The 16,475-nt window shown below is 31.6% G+C and overlaps 1 protein-coding gene across 4 annotated transcripts in view; it reads right to left on the reverse strand.

The window, feature by feature from the left end:
- Positions 1-541: 541 nt before the first annotated feature.
- The window catches only part of LOC131841544 (irregular chiasm C-roughest protein-like), an 87,085-nt gene continuing 71,151 nt past the window's right edge, over positions 542-16,475 (reverse strand). For 2 of the 4 annotated variants that reach the window (XM_059189858.1, XM_059189859.1), the window contains exons 5-20: positions 15,587-15,738; positions 14,811-14,902; positions 14,069-14,177; positions 13,488-13,661; positions 9,644-9,746; positions 8,918-9,051; positions 7,386-7,512; positions 6,757-6,902; positions 5,779-5,932; positions 5,094-5,329; positions 4,248-4,406; positions 3,567-3,667; positions 3,076-3,233; positions 2,616-2,717; positions 1,947-2,039; positions 542-1,145 (exon numbers count right to left, since the gene is read on the reverse strand). In XM_059189858.1, the coding sequence (XP_059045841.1) occupies positions 1,108-1,145; positions 1,947-2,039; positions 2,616-2,717; positions 3,076-3,233; positions 3,567-3,667; positions 4,248-4,406; positions 5,094-5,329; positions 5,779-5,932; positions 6,757-6,902; positions 7,386-7,512; positions 8,918-9,051; positions 9,644-9,746; positions 13,488-13,661; positions 14,069-14,177; positions 14,811-14,902; positions 15,587-15,738 (2,078 nt within the window). In that variant the 3' untranslated portion in view covers positions 542-1,107. Of the gene's footprint in view, positions 1,146-1,938; positions 2,040-2,615; positions 2,718-3,075; positions 3,234-3,566; positions 3,668-4,247; positions 4,407-5,093; positions 5,330-5,778; positions 5,933-6,756; positions 6,903-7,385; positions 7,513-8,917; positions 9,052-9,643; positions 9,747-13,487; positions 13,662-14,068; positions 14,178-14,810; positions 14,903-15,586; positions 15,739-16,475 lie in introns of all 4 variants that reach the window. The other 2 variants (XM_059189860.1, XM_059189861.1) reach the window with 2 other exon arrangements.

The raw sequence follows: 16,475 nt of genomic DNA on the forward strand, positions 1-16,475 counted from the left end.
TGGCATTTCTCATAATTAACTATTTACAAAACAATATTTCAATATCGTAGGTACTAATTATAAATTATTGCGTAGGAATAAATATGAAATTATCGATCAAATAAATGCTTGAATATTTACTATTAATTAATGTAATATTAAATATCAATTTGGTCTGTCAAAAATTAAAAAGTAATTACATGATAAATTCAATTTCATGCAAAGATTAATTGTTTATTTATTAATAAAAATCACAAATAAAGCGCCATTAACCAAAGACTTTTCTACAAAAATTAAATACATTAAGAAATCACAATATATTGTCAATTTCATCACATCTAAGTGTTACCTAGTGGTTGCTTGTACAATCAAATTGGAGTAGTGATGTAATGAAATCGATAATATTATTGATTTTATGAATTATCAATTACAATCGATAATTCATTGAAAATACCTGTACAATTCTATCGACAACAATAGCTCGATTGTGTTTTGATCGACGCTAATGATTGTATTAAATGCGAACAACTCAATAAATATGGTTGTAACAATAGCCTATGAATATCAACTGCTGGTATTTTCTCGTTGATTACTTGATAAGAAAAACCATTATTTGCTATACAACAATTTTGTTATAAATTCAGTATTAAAAAAAATACCATTAACCTGTACTCTTTTTAGTTGTAAATAAAAGGCTATTAATTCATTGAGCATATCGCTTTGAAAAATTGAAAGATTGTATTTGTACCCTAATTTTGAGTACGATAAGATTCATTTTTGAAATAATAACATACCGGGATAATTATCCTAAGGTCATATATTTACATTCAGTCGTATATTTAAAATCTATTTAGGAACATAGTATTTTACACACACAACTACCATAATTATTTATGATTGTTTATAATTGATTAAATCATTTCACAATATAATCTGAATAAAATATTGAAGTTAATTTTCCGATAATTGTTTTCATCGATATTAATATTATCGACAAGTTCACATACCTAACTTTTACTTCACATGAAAATGAGTGTAAATACGAAACAATCATAAATAATTACATATTTTTTTCTAGTTGTATTAGAAAATGAGTTCGTAACTTTATACAAGTCTTGTTATTGTTCGCTATACATGCGTAGCTTGTGATGTTTGGTTGCCATTACCTGAAATAATTAAATATATCACATCACTTATATTACTGAAGAAAATATATTTAAAACATAATCGTTATATAGTATTCAAAAGTCACTAAAGTCACTTCCGACATTTGTTCGCTTAGACATCTTAAAGCATATATGCAACGGATTTTAATGAAGTTTTTAGTAATAAATAGCGTGATGGTTTTTATGGATGATAATGGAATGATGCACCCGCCTGCGCTAACGGTTACTTCAGTGGAGGATGATAAAATGATCATAAAGTCAGCAATTTATCAGGATGGTTTCCAGGGAGAACCACATGTTGACCTTCATGCGGTTCCCCCTGGAAACAATTGTGATAAATTTCTGGTGAATTGGTTACTATGGGCTATGGCTCATTCTTCACTGGTGTCCCGCTAGCGTTAATGCGGAGGACGCATCATTTCATTATCGTCTATTAAAAAAACTACGGACGTCATGATTCATGGTGAACATAACATTAATATTTCTTTATTTAATATATTTCTGGGATTTAGTTAGATTGTCATCGATTTTTCTATAATTGGAAAATTAGTCAGAAACGTACTATTACAAAATGTTCTAATGTAGACTAGAATCGAAATCAACAAGTCCACATTAATAGTAGTTAGTATTATAATAGAGTGATTGATGTATTGAATCTGATTGTATGTTTATCTTTAAAAAAATTAAGACTATATTTTCTTTTTTCATTAGTTTTAGCTCCTAGTATGTCTAATATTAATGCCTAGATATAGAGTTAGTACTTAATATAATAAAATTACTTCAATTGACAAACCTACAAACCTGACGGTAAGACAACAGAGCTCCTGACAGACGAGTACGGGGGCGGAGCTGGTGTGGCCGCCGGTCGGGCTGTATGCACTTGGTGTCCGTAGCCTAATACATAAAAAAAACTTACCTCAGTTATATACCTAATCAATATTTTTATAGTAGGTATACTAGCTGACATAACAAACGTTGTTTTGCCATATAAATTCACATCGCTATTGAGAAATAGGGTCTGGTGGTAAAAGGATTGTATTAGACCTACCGAATACACATACATACACACACGTAATTTGTGTATTTTTTTGTAATTGTTGCACTGTTTGTTACTTTTTTTTTTGTTTATTTAATGTGTGATTTAGTTTTTTCTTCTACTGAATAAATATAATTTCATTTCACGTATAAAATTTCATCAAAATCGGTAATTTTTTTTTGGAGGAGTATAGAATCTAACACTGAAACGAGAATTATATATGGGTATATTATTTTATATATAAATATATGTTTTGTACAATTATATACCTACATGAAACTATTTTATTATACGACATTGTCTGTTGCATAAATCATAGAATTACTACGAATTGATATTTTTAGTGCGCGTTTTTTAGTGCGTAGATTAAAAATATATATTTATGTAAATATGAAAATATGAAGTATATATATAGTAATTGTGATTGTACTCACCAAGTGAACTATTTCTTAAATATGGGTTTCCATAAGTAGCCGAATATCTTAAGTCTACACCTGTTTTGTTATTAGGCTGGGCGTATATTGGCGTTGGCGGTGCTAAAACAAAACAATATTTAACTACTACAAATCTACTAAAATTTATTTTTCGTCTAATAGAAGCAGAATAATCTACACTTCAAAAGAAATCTTAATTCTTACTGACATAATTTATATAACAAAAGAACTACAATATAAAAAGATAGAACTGAAATAAAATACCTAATATAATTTGCGAAAAGCAAATAAAACAATATTCTAAGAAAAGAATTCAATGTTATAGATATGGTGTTTAATAATATTAAACACAAGAACATATTACAACCAATTCGGATGATGATTTTAAAATTAGAACTATCTTAAGAAATATATAACATATTATTTTTATTTTAATAACAAATAAAAAAAATCAACTCACTTTCAGCACCAACTGGAAGCCCTAAATTGTTAATAGCATCAGTCTCATCTGGAGACTTGGTCGTTCGTTGCAATGAATTATTTTGCGATCCATTGCCGGTCGACATCGGAAGCGTTGATGCTGTATCAATGCTACGCGTCAGTGAACCTTGCAATGACCTGTTTATAAAGAATATAGATTACTCCAATTTTGATCCCTAATAAAAAAAAATTTCTTGTCACTATGACGTCGAAAATTGACAATACCTCTGACTACTTCAAGTAGGATTATAGACGTATGCTAAGCTTATTAGTTTATTAGTCATATTTTTTATTATACAGTGATAACAATGGTACAATCAAAATGAGCAACTCTAATATGTTATAGAAAATTATATATTTATCTCGGTAAATAAAAAAAGCAATCTCTGTTCCTCAGAAGAGGTACTCGCCCTTTAGTAGTCAGTATTTCTAATAAGTGAATTTTTAGCATAAACAAAAAATATATCTTACCGGTTATTTGGAGGTACTTCCAATTGCGTCGGTGATTGTACCCTCAAATTCGGTGGGGGCGGATAGCCTTGAGGGTAATCGTACACGTACCCAACTGGACCCTAAAAACACTTGAACATTAGAATCCCAAATAACAAAGTACAATTATATAGATTACGAAAATACAAAAAATAAAGCTACATAATCCTTTCACTTATTACAAATTTTGTTCATGTATAATATTATTCTGTAAAGTTGCCTCAAATATTTTAGTTTTTATAAAAATAATATTTTACCAAATTTTTGTAAATGTGTACCGGTCATTTTTTATCTAAAAAAATACTTTTAAATATATTAGTTATAGGAGGAAATTGTATTGCATATAAGTCAATGGGGTATTTTTTTTAAATCTATTCTAATATTATATAATCGAATGAGTGTCTCTCTCTAGTTATATTGATGCCATAATATTTATTGTCATTATTATTAGCAAAACAATACCGTAATATATCTTATAGCTATTTTCTTTTAATCTAATGTTAGTAAAGTTCTTATCCATCTAGTAGTACACTTACAATGGTTACAAATTATTAGACCTCAGCCTAACAAGTACACTAACAAAACCTAATATCATTGGTAATAAATAAAAATAGAAATGAAATATAAAAACTAAAAATTAAATTAAATAAATAATCTACTGACCTTAAAATACGGGTCACTATACGTCGGGTCGCTATAATCGTTGCTGTATCGGAACTGCATTAATGCCTCATCATGGCGGATTGAGGGAAGCTGTACAGGTCCTGCCAGTGGTAACCCTGCTGGTATCTTCGTGTCTGACCGATCTGAACTCGTGTAATCCTAGTTTAAAGAAAAGTAATCATCAGATATCAAAGTTCTCAGAAATTTCAAATTGGAATTGTATTGACTAATAAAAGAGTAGTAATTTTATATGATTTACAAACAATTTATTTAAATAATCATGCTCTAAAATATCTAACATTATACTATAAAGTCTATTTTAAAATATCTATATATATGAGACCCTCGGTGATGTAGTGGTTTAACATACCGCTTAACTTCTGGTGATTGGATTATTTAACAATAAAGATATTTATATTAATTGCCAACAGTGTGTCTCTCCTCTCTCTCTCTCTCTCTCTCTCTCTCTCTCTTAGTAGCTTTACCTCGGTAAAAGTTATTTTATTGTATTCCAATTTAAAGGTGGAATTGTGATAGTGAGATTTAAGGTATGAAGTTATAACAGCATAGTTTTTAGGGATAGTGGTAATAATAGACTTACTGGAACAAGAATATTGCTAGTAATGTCGACTAATAACCCCATTGCTACCGATGTACCATCTCACGTTGACCTCTACGCGATTCCCTTTGGAAACCATCATAGTAAACCTTTTGCCAAGATGGACTCGCTGACCTGACTTCATGCTCATTTTATCACACTCAGATGGAGTATGTACCCCAGTGTAAATCGTTATCGCAGGAGGGTGAATATTTACATTATCATATTAAAAAAATATATAGACTTACCAATTCATAATTGCCATCGCCTTGTGGCAACTGCATTTTGAGGTCACTGATGTTGGAACTTCTGTCACTCCCTTTGTACATATCACCAGTGGTCACTGTGACGTCAGGCTTCTCACTCATCTGTTGGCTGCTCTTCCTACGTCTTCTATAGCAGATCACGACGAGGCTGATGAAGGCAGCGAATATAATGATGCCGGAAGTGACGCCGATCAGTATTATGAAGAGTGGTAGGGTTTCTGTTGAAGAATTATACATGTTTATTTTCCGTCAAGTATTTTATAAAGATTATGCTTTATTGCTATGTGCAATGATGAAAGGTAGTTATAATTAATTAGTGTACTAAACATATGTGTTTAAATAAAACAATATTTTAGTTTATGCTAACAATGTTCATTTGAAAGTGAAACAAATTTATTAAAAAAAAACAAACCATCAAAAAAATAATTTAATTTAATTTCAACACGCAAGTTTCCTACTGGTTCTTCTTGTGAAATATAGTGGTAGAATAAAAAAATTGGACTATTCAATTTCTATTCTAATTCAAAATATGTATGTATGTAAATAGAGTTCATCATTATCATTATTTCTGCCAGGAAGACGTCCACTGCTGAAGAAAGGTCTCCCCCAAAAATGTTATATATAGTTATAGCTTGCTAATTCAGATAGCAATATTTAAAATACTTACTTATCCGCTTCAGTACTATTGCAGCGTTTGCATTACCATACTCGTTGGTAATACTGCAATTATATACTCCATAGTGTTTAGACTGACTGGCTCTGATCCTTAGTGTTGATTTGACGATACCATCAGGTAGTGTTTCTTCTTGTATTGCGTAATCCTGTGTAAATTTTTATATTGGTAATACAAAGTAATGTGGAACATCAAGGAGAATAAAATTTCTCCTTGCTGTCTTCCGTCTCATATTATAAGCTTATAACTGTATTAGTTATTAGATTTATATTATTTTATTTAATTCCTCTAACATTAGCATGAGACCACAAATATTTATTGCGTAAACTTGATCACCATTATTGGAAGCGTTATGATCTTCTCTAATGTTGATCAAATTCCGACCGTTATTGAATGTACACCCATATTGCGACACGTGTTTTGTCTCTGAACGAGACATCATCAGGCAATTAATAGCTTGAATATGGCTTGGAAGCCTAGTGTTGACTATTCATAGATCAAACTATGACTGCAAAATAACTTCTAATTTCATGAAATAGAAAAAGAAACTAATAAACTGTACTGATTTGGTTACAATATCTCCTAATTAAGTACTTTACTTTACTAAATATTTTATAATAATTTTTTCTATTAGGTAAGTTTGTTAATTTTGTTAATTTTAAAGTTATTTAAGAAATGATCTTTACATTTCGCTTAAATTTTTCAGCGTATAATTCAACCATAAAATATTAAAATAATTTTTTTTTTCATTGACATACCGGAACTTATGTGAAAATTAGAAAATATGTGTACATTATAGGACAATCAGGGCTGTATAGATATTAGCCTTTTGTCTGTTGAATAAATAAAAATAAAATCTGATAATTGAACTGATTTTATTTTGTGTTATAATAAAGTTTTAATTTATTTAAGGGGAAGTGAGAATGAAGAAATTGCAAATATTTTTAAATTTAATAATAGTGAATAACATACCGGATCTTGTATTACACTGATTTCATGGCCTTCGATGTACCATCTGATGTCGTCAGGCTTGGGTACTGACAATGCGGCACATTCAACAGTAACACCTTCGCCCTCCGTACCAAATTGTGTTCTATTTGACAGAATCTTTGGTGCACCTGTGTAAAAGTAAAAAAAATGTAATATTTGAAAGTATGTTTGAATTTAATTAAAACCGAACAAATAAAATTGAAGTGTTTTTTTGTGAAAAAAGTATATATTTTTTAATGTAGGTATTATGTGCAAATTATGTATGTATTTAAAAAACATGTTATGTACATGTATATTCTAAATACATACGACGGCATAGTTGGTCTAGTGGTTTAGCATACCGCTTAACGTCCAATAGTCGTGGGTTCGATTCCTCGCACGATACAAGCATTTGTCTTCATGAGTTTCTTTAGTGAGATTTGATTCTTTGTCGGTCTGAGTGTTTTCAATGTATATTATGTATGTATTTACAAAAAAAAATGTATCTGTGTAGTTGTATCAGTTGTTTAGTAACCCATTACACAAGCTCCGCTTACTGTGGGAATAGATGGCGTTGTGTGATTTGTCCAAGTTTATTATTATTATAGAATATGTTTTATTACTATACAAACCTTTAATAAATACAGTAGCCTCGCTTTCTATTTCCGGATAGCCGTCTACTGTGGCCTTACATATATATCGGCCAGCTGTTTCGTTACCAACGTATACATTCAAATTGGGTGCCTTCCCCTTAACCTGCTGGAAGAATTGCAGAATCACATAAAAATATGACAGAAATTGAATTATATTTATAAATTTTATTATAATAAATATATTTATGAAATAAAAACAAACGTTTTATTTGTACTTCCATTTTCACACTAGCTTCTGATTACAAATTATATTTCAATTCAGTAATTAATAGTTTAATTTTAAATAAAATACAATATAAATGATGATTATTTTTTAAATTATAATAATTTTAATAGTTAATAAAGAATATAATTTTGATGTTATCCTGAAATGAATACCGCAATTTTCTCTTATATATTTTATATATAGATTAAGTAGTACTATAACAGTTCTACATTACTTTATTGGTCCATGAACTACCTTCACTGCTATTGCTGATACGATAATTAGAGGTAACAGCGGATAATACCTATGCATAGAATCGTACATCATAGACAGTACCTCTACGTAATACCGTATTACAGAGACAGTACGTCTTCGTACTACCGTATACCATAGACAGTACCTCTGCGTGCTACCGTATACCATAGACGCCTTTGTTGTGGTAAACGCGACATTTTATATACCCACATATCGCTATTTATATTTGAATCAACGAGACAAGCCTGTAGTACATTTTGCTCAATATATTTGAATTATTTTAGTTAAATGGATTCTAAAAATGAATTTGTCTTCGTCAAGATCTATATTTGTATAGCCTTTATGTATTTATGTATTCCGTTTATGTATAGTTAATGTATTCTGTTACAAACAAGGTATAAACACTGGGTTTATTTCTGAACGTATACAATATTCATTCTTCAATTAAAACCTTTGTTTTACTTTTAATTACTGTAATATTAAAGACTAATTGCACTTACTCTGTCTTATAATAGATTTTAAAAAATGTATAAGGGAGTTTCTTGCTAGTTTAAACTGAAGTAGCTGGTTGAAATACTGTTTATATACTATCTTATATATGTATAATATTCTCGTGTCACAATATTAGTTACCATACTGTTCCAAAACGGCTTGACCACTTTTTATTAAATTTTATATACGTATGCATATTCAATAGGCCTGAAATTCGGTTACTATCTGTTTTTCGTACCCCTAAGTGATAAGGGTTGTTTACCTACATCATTTTTTTTTATATTTTTTTTAGAATGTTGCATTATAAAATACACACACAATTTTTAAGAATAAACGCGCGTAACAAACCTAGTATAACTTTATATCACTTTTAATAAATTTAGAAGGATAATCCGAGGCGGCGGTAGGCTCGTCCTTACCACGTTGGACTCTAATTATTGACAATACTTCTAATTACTTCGTCCAGGATAACACTAATAAATGTTATTATTATTAATAATAACCGTATCATAATTTAGGAAATAAAAATTGGATAAGAACAGGCATGGTAGCCACTTACCCCTATCCGTCCGGGCTCGTGAAACAGCCACCGGATCTCAGGCTGGGGCTGACCATCCACATCGCAGCTGAGTGTTACTCTCTTACCAACTTCTGCTGCTATGTTCTGCGGTCGAGTTCTAAATGCTGGGGCATCTAAAATACCATTTTTTATATAATTCAAATAACAAAAAAACCAGAATCATCTTGACGGAAAATGGTAACCATCTCATCATATAGATTCATTAAAAGTACTTCCTATATATTGCTATTGTCGAAGACATTGGATAAAAACTGGAATTAGAAGCTTAGTAATTTCATAAATCTGAAGATTAGACTTTTTTTTATGTTATTTCAATATTTACACATGGAACTTTACAAATTTATAAACATAATTATTTTCAGTATATTGTATTTATAATAAAAATTCATAAAAAAAATCCAACTTTTTGAAGTGCTCTGGAATCTGATTTAAATTAACAACACTAATAGCATCGGTGAAACTGTAAAGACCAGTTAAGGCAATAAATAATAGCATTAGAATGGTTAAAAGAGTCAAAATCAAAATCGACTCTAAATTTTGTTTTGTATAATAAGAAAAAGAAAAAACAGAAACTAATTACTAAGTACTCAAACTTACTTACAGTAACGTTGTTTATAAAGTTTAAAGTATCAAGTAAGAAGAATAAACCATTACACCGGGTAGTGTTAATAAAGACGTACAGAGCATTGATAATAAAATACTTACACGTAACATCCAGAGTCACTGTCTTGTCTCTGCTCCCAACTGAATTGCTGACTTCACATTTCACGACGGCTTTGTTATGCTTACGGGACACGTTGAAGATAATCTGTAACAACAGTTTAGAAGTTAGTACAATTCAAGCTTTAACGGGTTAATTTAATTGTTCAAAATATATTAATTTTATAGCTCAATTTTTGAGGAAGATATTTAACATAGAGCTAGATTTTTTAGGAGCTAAACAAAAAGACAAAACTTTGCACACAAATGGTAACGTTAGTTTGACTTCTAAAAAGCTAAGCTAAACAAAAATGAATTAATGGGGATAAACCGATCTTATGCAGTCGAGAACTAAGGGCGACCGCCATTTCATTCAAATTAAACTACGGACGAAATCTCAAGGAGCAAATCGTAGCTTACATAAAACCGCGATATCCTATATATAATTTTAAATGAGATATGTAATCAGTTTATGTCTCAAAGTTTATCTCTAAATGCTTTAGAAGAATTTAGAGAAAATTACTTAGTCTATTTTAGCCACAAAGAAGCTTGCTTTCTAAACTATGTTTTGGCTGTAAGGTGCGAATTAGGCAGTTAAATTACAAGATAAGAGGTAGACACACGCTAGAACCTAAGTGGTCTCGGACCCGGACAGTGTGGTTTCAGAGGAGCTTCCTCCCGAGTACACTTAAATTGTGGAATGAACTACCCACCGAGGTTTTCTCACGAGACTACAGCATGGTGTTTTTCAAGGTATATTAAAGTTTCTTAAGGGTCGGCAAACCGTATGTGACAGCCCTGCTGTCTCAGGCTTCCATAGGCTACGGTAACCATTTACCACCACATGGGTCAAATTGCAAAGCATGCGTAGTATCACGGGAGTCTCGTGATAACGTGATATATATAACGGAGCTTTTTATGTAGCTTATCGCTTAGATTATCATTAAACATGATATCTAGGTATCATAATGCTTTTCATGTAAATATAATATTCTTATATAGATAGTTATTGCATCATCAGTTAATCATTTAAATTATATAAAAAAGGTTGATAAAACTTTTACCTACATAACATCTAGTAATATTTCTAGAAACCTCTGCAAACTAGTCCATTAATGTCATGACACAACAATATGTAACGTTTGCAATACAGAATTGCATACGCAGAGATTCACTCATGCATAAACCATCAAGTTCGCTCCAATGAAAAATTCACTGTACGGCTTGCTGCGATTGCAGTTTCGACGTTAATGTAGGTTTTATTAACCTGCACGTATTCGTATTTCTGTAGTTGATTTTTTGAGTCGTCAGGCTGTATTTGTCAGTAATATTTGACCGAATTAATATACAAATAAAGTCAATAATGACTTTGCCTTTAATTCCTCTGTAATTTCGCTTTCAGGCAGTATTCAATTATATCGTAATGGTATTGAAAGTAAATATCAAAAAACTATTCGTATATATTTCAGTTATATTTATATATTTTAATTTATTTCATTCAGGCTACTAAGGGCCCATATTATAAATACCTTCCAGACTAACATACATATGAATGAGATTGTAATTAATATAAATTATCTCTGTGGTCACGGCACTGATGACGGCAATATGCCACGGTAGCGCCGCTACACCACACCCTTCGTCCAGTAGTCCGCCTTCATAAAGGTGGTCATGTTGGTGGGGACTCGGGCCACAACTGCCTAGAAAATCGAGTTATGACTCGATTCTAACTGCGTCACCCTCAATGTTAGGTTATTCCTGGTCCTTTATTGGCGATATTGGGTTATATATACTTTACATACGACTACGACCTGTACTACTCGTCTATAAGTCTTACATATTTCAGCCGTAAATCATCTTGTTTTCTAAACTGTGTTTTCTTTGAAGAGTGAGATGAGGCAGTGAAATTACAAGATAAATGGCATGATATCTTAGTCCTCCGGAATAAGACCGCATGATATCATCATCAACCCATCATCTGTATCATCACAGGGTATCACATGATATCCGTAGGGATGTTCGTAGATAACTATTACCATTTAGGTAGATAATTAGTCTCTTTATGCTCATCATCATCAATCAGTATCATATCAGGGAATCACATGATATCTGCAGAGTTGTTCTTAAATTACTATTACTATTTAGATGGATAATTAGTCTCTTTGTGCTTATAATCAGTATCATCATAGAGTATCACATGATACCCGTAGGGCTGTTCGTAAACGTTTATTACCATTTAGATGAATTAATCTCTTTGTTATTCTAATTAATTTATGATCCTCTGATAAACAGATTTGAAGCATATGTATTACTAATATCAAGCAGTCTCTAATCCTTGTATTAGATAACATTGAACTGCGGTCAAACAGACCTTAGGATGTCACTCAATGATATCAAAGCGACAGAGATATCCAGATCCAATAAATAGGTATATGCGTTTGATATTGCTCTATATCTAGATATTGAATACTGGACCGATACGTAGACGATTCCTATCACCTTAAATATAGTAATCGACTCTAAAAATAATTTATGGTTTTGTAAAGTTTCAATTCAAACTTATATAATAAAACAAAAGTATCTAAATAGTCTAACATTTATCTAATAGCCATAACATAAGCTCTGCTGACTCTGGGACTAGATGGCGTTGCGTGATTTGACCTGAGATATTATTATTTGCATTAAGCAAGAATTAAAGCCACCACCATCTAAAGAAATATTTAGAATCGCCTACAATTTGGAATGAGGTAGTTGAATACATTTGTAATATTAAAATAATTTCATAAATACAAGTAAATTGTATCTTAGTATTAACGAAATGGCTGCATTTAATGAAATAGCGTCTGTACCTAATACAAAGGCCTTCAAGGAATGTTATTACGAGGTAGTCAGACTGCAATGTGCAGTAGCATAATAATTGCATTTCACAGTTATTATTATGAGTCTTAGTTGTACAAAGTTTGGTACGTTTATTGAAATTATGAGTAAAGTTACTAATTGTTTTATTTGTTTGTTCAGGATATCGTGCGCTATGTACATCTCGAGTTAAAAGCATTTAAAGACTGAAGTCGAGTCTGCATTGTGTAGCTATTTTCGAAAACAGTTCAACAATTAATATAATTAGAAGAAAATTGCCTTTGTAAAATTAAGAATATTCGTTAAATCGGTAATTAAAATATAAAATATAGTTAATTATAGAAATAACTCGGGACATTATTAAGGTTTCATGAGGGTCGACAACGCGCAGATGACACCCCTGGTGTTTCAGGCATCAGGCTACGGTAACCATTTACCATCGGCCGCATGCTTGTTTGCCACCGTCGTAATATAAAAATAAAAAAATAACCAGTCCCAAGCTAGCGTACTAATAGATATACTTGTTTTGTAAATTCATATATAATAATAGAAAATACGCAGAACAATAACAAATAATCGTACACTTGAATACAAATAAATATTTGTATTTAATACAAAATAGCGGACGAGGAATAATAAATTTAATAACCCGCGACAATCGGTATTTAAACATAATAATAATCTCAGGAGAATTCACACAGTGCCATCTAGTCCCAAGTTAATCTAGCTAAAGCTTGTGTTATGGGCTAGTGTACCCGTAACACAAGCTTTAGCTAACTGATACAGGTACCTACATAGATATTTTTTTCATAAATACATACATATTATTATACATAGAAAACACCCAAACCGATTTAAATATAATTATATTCATGAATACAAATGATTGTGCGGTGCGAGGAATCGAACCCGCGACCATAGGAAGTAAGGCGGCGTACTAAACCACTAGAACACCGAGGTCGTCAACAACATTTATGTTTATGTGTACACTCACCATTTCATCGGTGTAGTCGCCAATCATTGGATTGTTGTTTAGATACCATCTGTACACTTGAGGCGCCGGATTGGCATCCACTTCGCACAAGAACCTCGCCTCGGTACCTTCGGGTATCCTGCCGTTGATTAACCCAGACTTTATTGATACATTCAGCTTCGGTGCATATTTCACCTGTACAGACAAGTAAATAGAAATGTTAATAATCAAGAAATCAAAATATACCTATATTATTCAAGAATATTAATAGCATTCCATTAGTGGAAGATTTTTTTAAATCGGTCTGGTAGTTTTTTAATTCAAACATTATAAAAACATATAACATTACTGTAGATATTGTTTTTGGAGTAAGATAATAAATTATTCATAGTGATTAAAAACAATTTAACTCTTATGTTATATATACTATATATAACATGACAGTTATATTGTTTTTAGAAATAATGAGAATACTTATAATGGCCATTATATAAATAATTGCCATTATAAGTATGAATATTCTCGACTGAGAATAATTCTCATTCACAAATAATTTTCATCTAGCTATAGATGTAAGGCAATACAGTCATTCATATTCTCACCTCAATATGTACAGTGGCCATCCTGTATGCTCTGTCGGCTGTGTTCTGCGCTTGACATGTTATTGTCTGGTTATGGTGTTCCTTGGACGGTGTTAACCGCAATACTGACCTGTGTGACATACAAGCATATTAACAACTAGCTGTGTCTATACTCCATAATCTATAAATATAATATATAAACCGTTAAAGATAATAGAAAGGACAAAAATAAGTAAAATGTTAATAATACAATTTATAATAATGATAATAAGTTATTTTCTATTTAATAATCACATTTACTTTGTTCCCTGGTACGTAAACTAAGTAGAAACCTATATTTTAGGTACCAGTTCCCTCCTCTTTTATTAAAATAATTCCATTTATTTAATTGACAATATAAATACATTTTTTAACGATTTTTTTTCTGAAATTTACACAGAAACAAATAAACAGACAAACAGAGTGTTTTCACATTGTCACGGTCTTATGACTTTCGGAACAAAAATTTTTTAGAAGAATATATATAACTATAAATTCAGAAGAATATTTTGTATTCAAAATATTCTACAGTAAGTATCTGTACCCTTTCTTCTATTTATTATTATAACTATTGCAAAACATTTAAAATACAACACTTTCAAATTAAAAAGCCAAATTGTTAGCAAGATTCATGGTTTATTTAAAGATCTTAACAAAAACGTATTTTTAGAATAGTTTAATTAACTGATTTTACTCCAGTTTTAACAATGTTTGTTGTACAAACCTCGTTTGAAATCTCTGTTCGTCTGGTAACAACTCCGTTTTCCATTTAACATCTTTTTTTATGACAGCTTGGTTACCGTTTACCCACGTTATCTAAAAGAAGTCATGATATTAGTGACTACTGACCTGTTCTGATTTCTCATTATTGATAAAGGATTGTTATAATTAATAAAATAATCCAAAATTAAATAAGGTAAGACTGGCGAACGACTGAATAAATTAATCTAGATAGATTTTTCGATAAATTGCGAATAAAGTATCCGAGTAGGGTAAAAATCAAATTTTTGTATTTCCCATATAAACTGTTCTTAGGTGGCAATTGATACATAGACTTTGTATGAAGTCTTTGTTGACGGCCACTGAAACTGGTCGCGTTACCAGTGAGTTTTAAGTAAGATGTGACTATGTCACAGGATGGTGGGATATTGCTGGCAGCTGTAAATATTTGTATTATTTTGATTTCTCTTATTTATTTGTCAGTTCTCTCACTTATTTCAGTCGCCTAAGAGCTTTGAAGATGTGTTCCGGTTGAAGATTGAAATAAGGCAGAGAAAGCGGAATAATAAGATATCATGCATCCATGTGTATATATGATATCTGGAGGCATATCTTATGCAGTCCTCTATAGTAGTAACGCATAAGTAACTTAATATGATGACGCGATACCGTGTAGTTGATGGATATAGGCAACGGTTACCGCTAACCGACACGTGGATTGTCAATTTTCTTGATATATCCGTTACATACAAAAATGTTTTCGAATCTGTTTGCACTTACTTCAGCAGCAGGCTTGCCACCAACGGAGACACATTCAATATCTACTGGTTGGTCCTCAGTAGCATCTATGAAGGCACCCTGGATTATCCTGGGAGGGTCTGGTGCTACCAACACCATAAGTTGAGCGTACCGGGAACGGATTGCTGGCTCACCTGGTTCATAAAAGAATTATACTTTGAATTTGGCAAATTATACATTGTATCAGGATCTGGGTCGATCGCGGGTTCGATTCCTCGCACGATACGAACATTTATTGCTAGTTCTTTTTATACATATGTATATAATATATATAGTAAACACCTAGACCGATAAAAACAAACATACTTACGAATGAAAATGTTTGTACCGACTGTGCGAGGAATCGAATCCGCGACTATCGGAAGTAAGGCGGTTGCCATTGACAGTGGCTTACTGATTTGCCATCCCAATTACATAAAATAAAGTAGGTATAGAATCGGATCGACTCAACTCTGAATACGAGTACAAATAGAAGCTGATACAATGCAATAAACATGACCATCAAATCTCCAGTTTTATTTTTACACACTATGTTTGCATCATTCACAAACATTTGGAAATACCAAACTGAATTGAAGAATAGTATACATAGACGCCTACATAGGCGTCTATGTATACTATACATAGGTACATACCTAGGTACACAATGGTCTATTTGTGTAAATTCTAATTTTTTTACGAAACTGCCGAAATTCTACCAGCCAAGAATCTCTTAGTTTGTGGTAGGAAGATCATTATTCCGTTTCCCCACCCTGAGCTTCGGATGAACACCTCGAGAAGGCAAAATCCCTAAAGGATGTACACCGCGAGACTCCGCCCGGACCTTCCTTTCTAGGGTGCAAATTCTACTTAGACTTTGCACAGACTCTTA

Source organism: Achroia grisella, unplaced genomic scaffold (assembly GCF_030625045.1).
Source record: "Achroia grisella isolate CSIRO2021 unplaced genomic scaffold, CSIRO_AGI_Agris_v1 utg1847, whole genome shotgun sequence".
Classification (NCBI taxonomy): Eukaryota; Metazoa; Arthropoda; class Insecta; order Lepidoptera; family Pyralidae; genus Achroia; species Achroia grisella.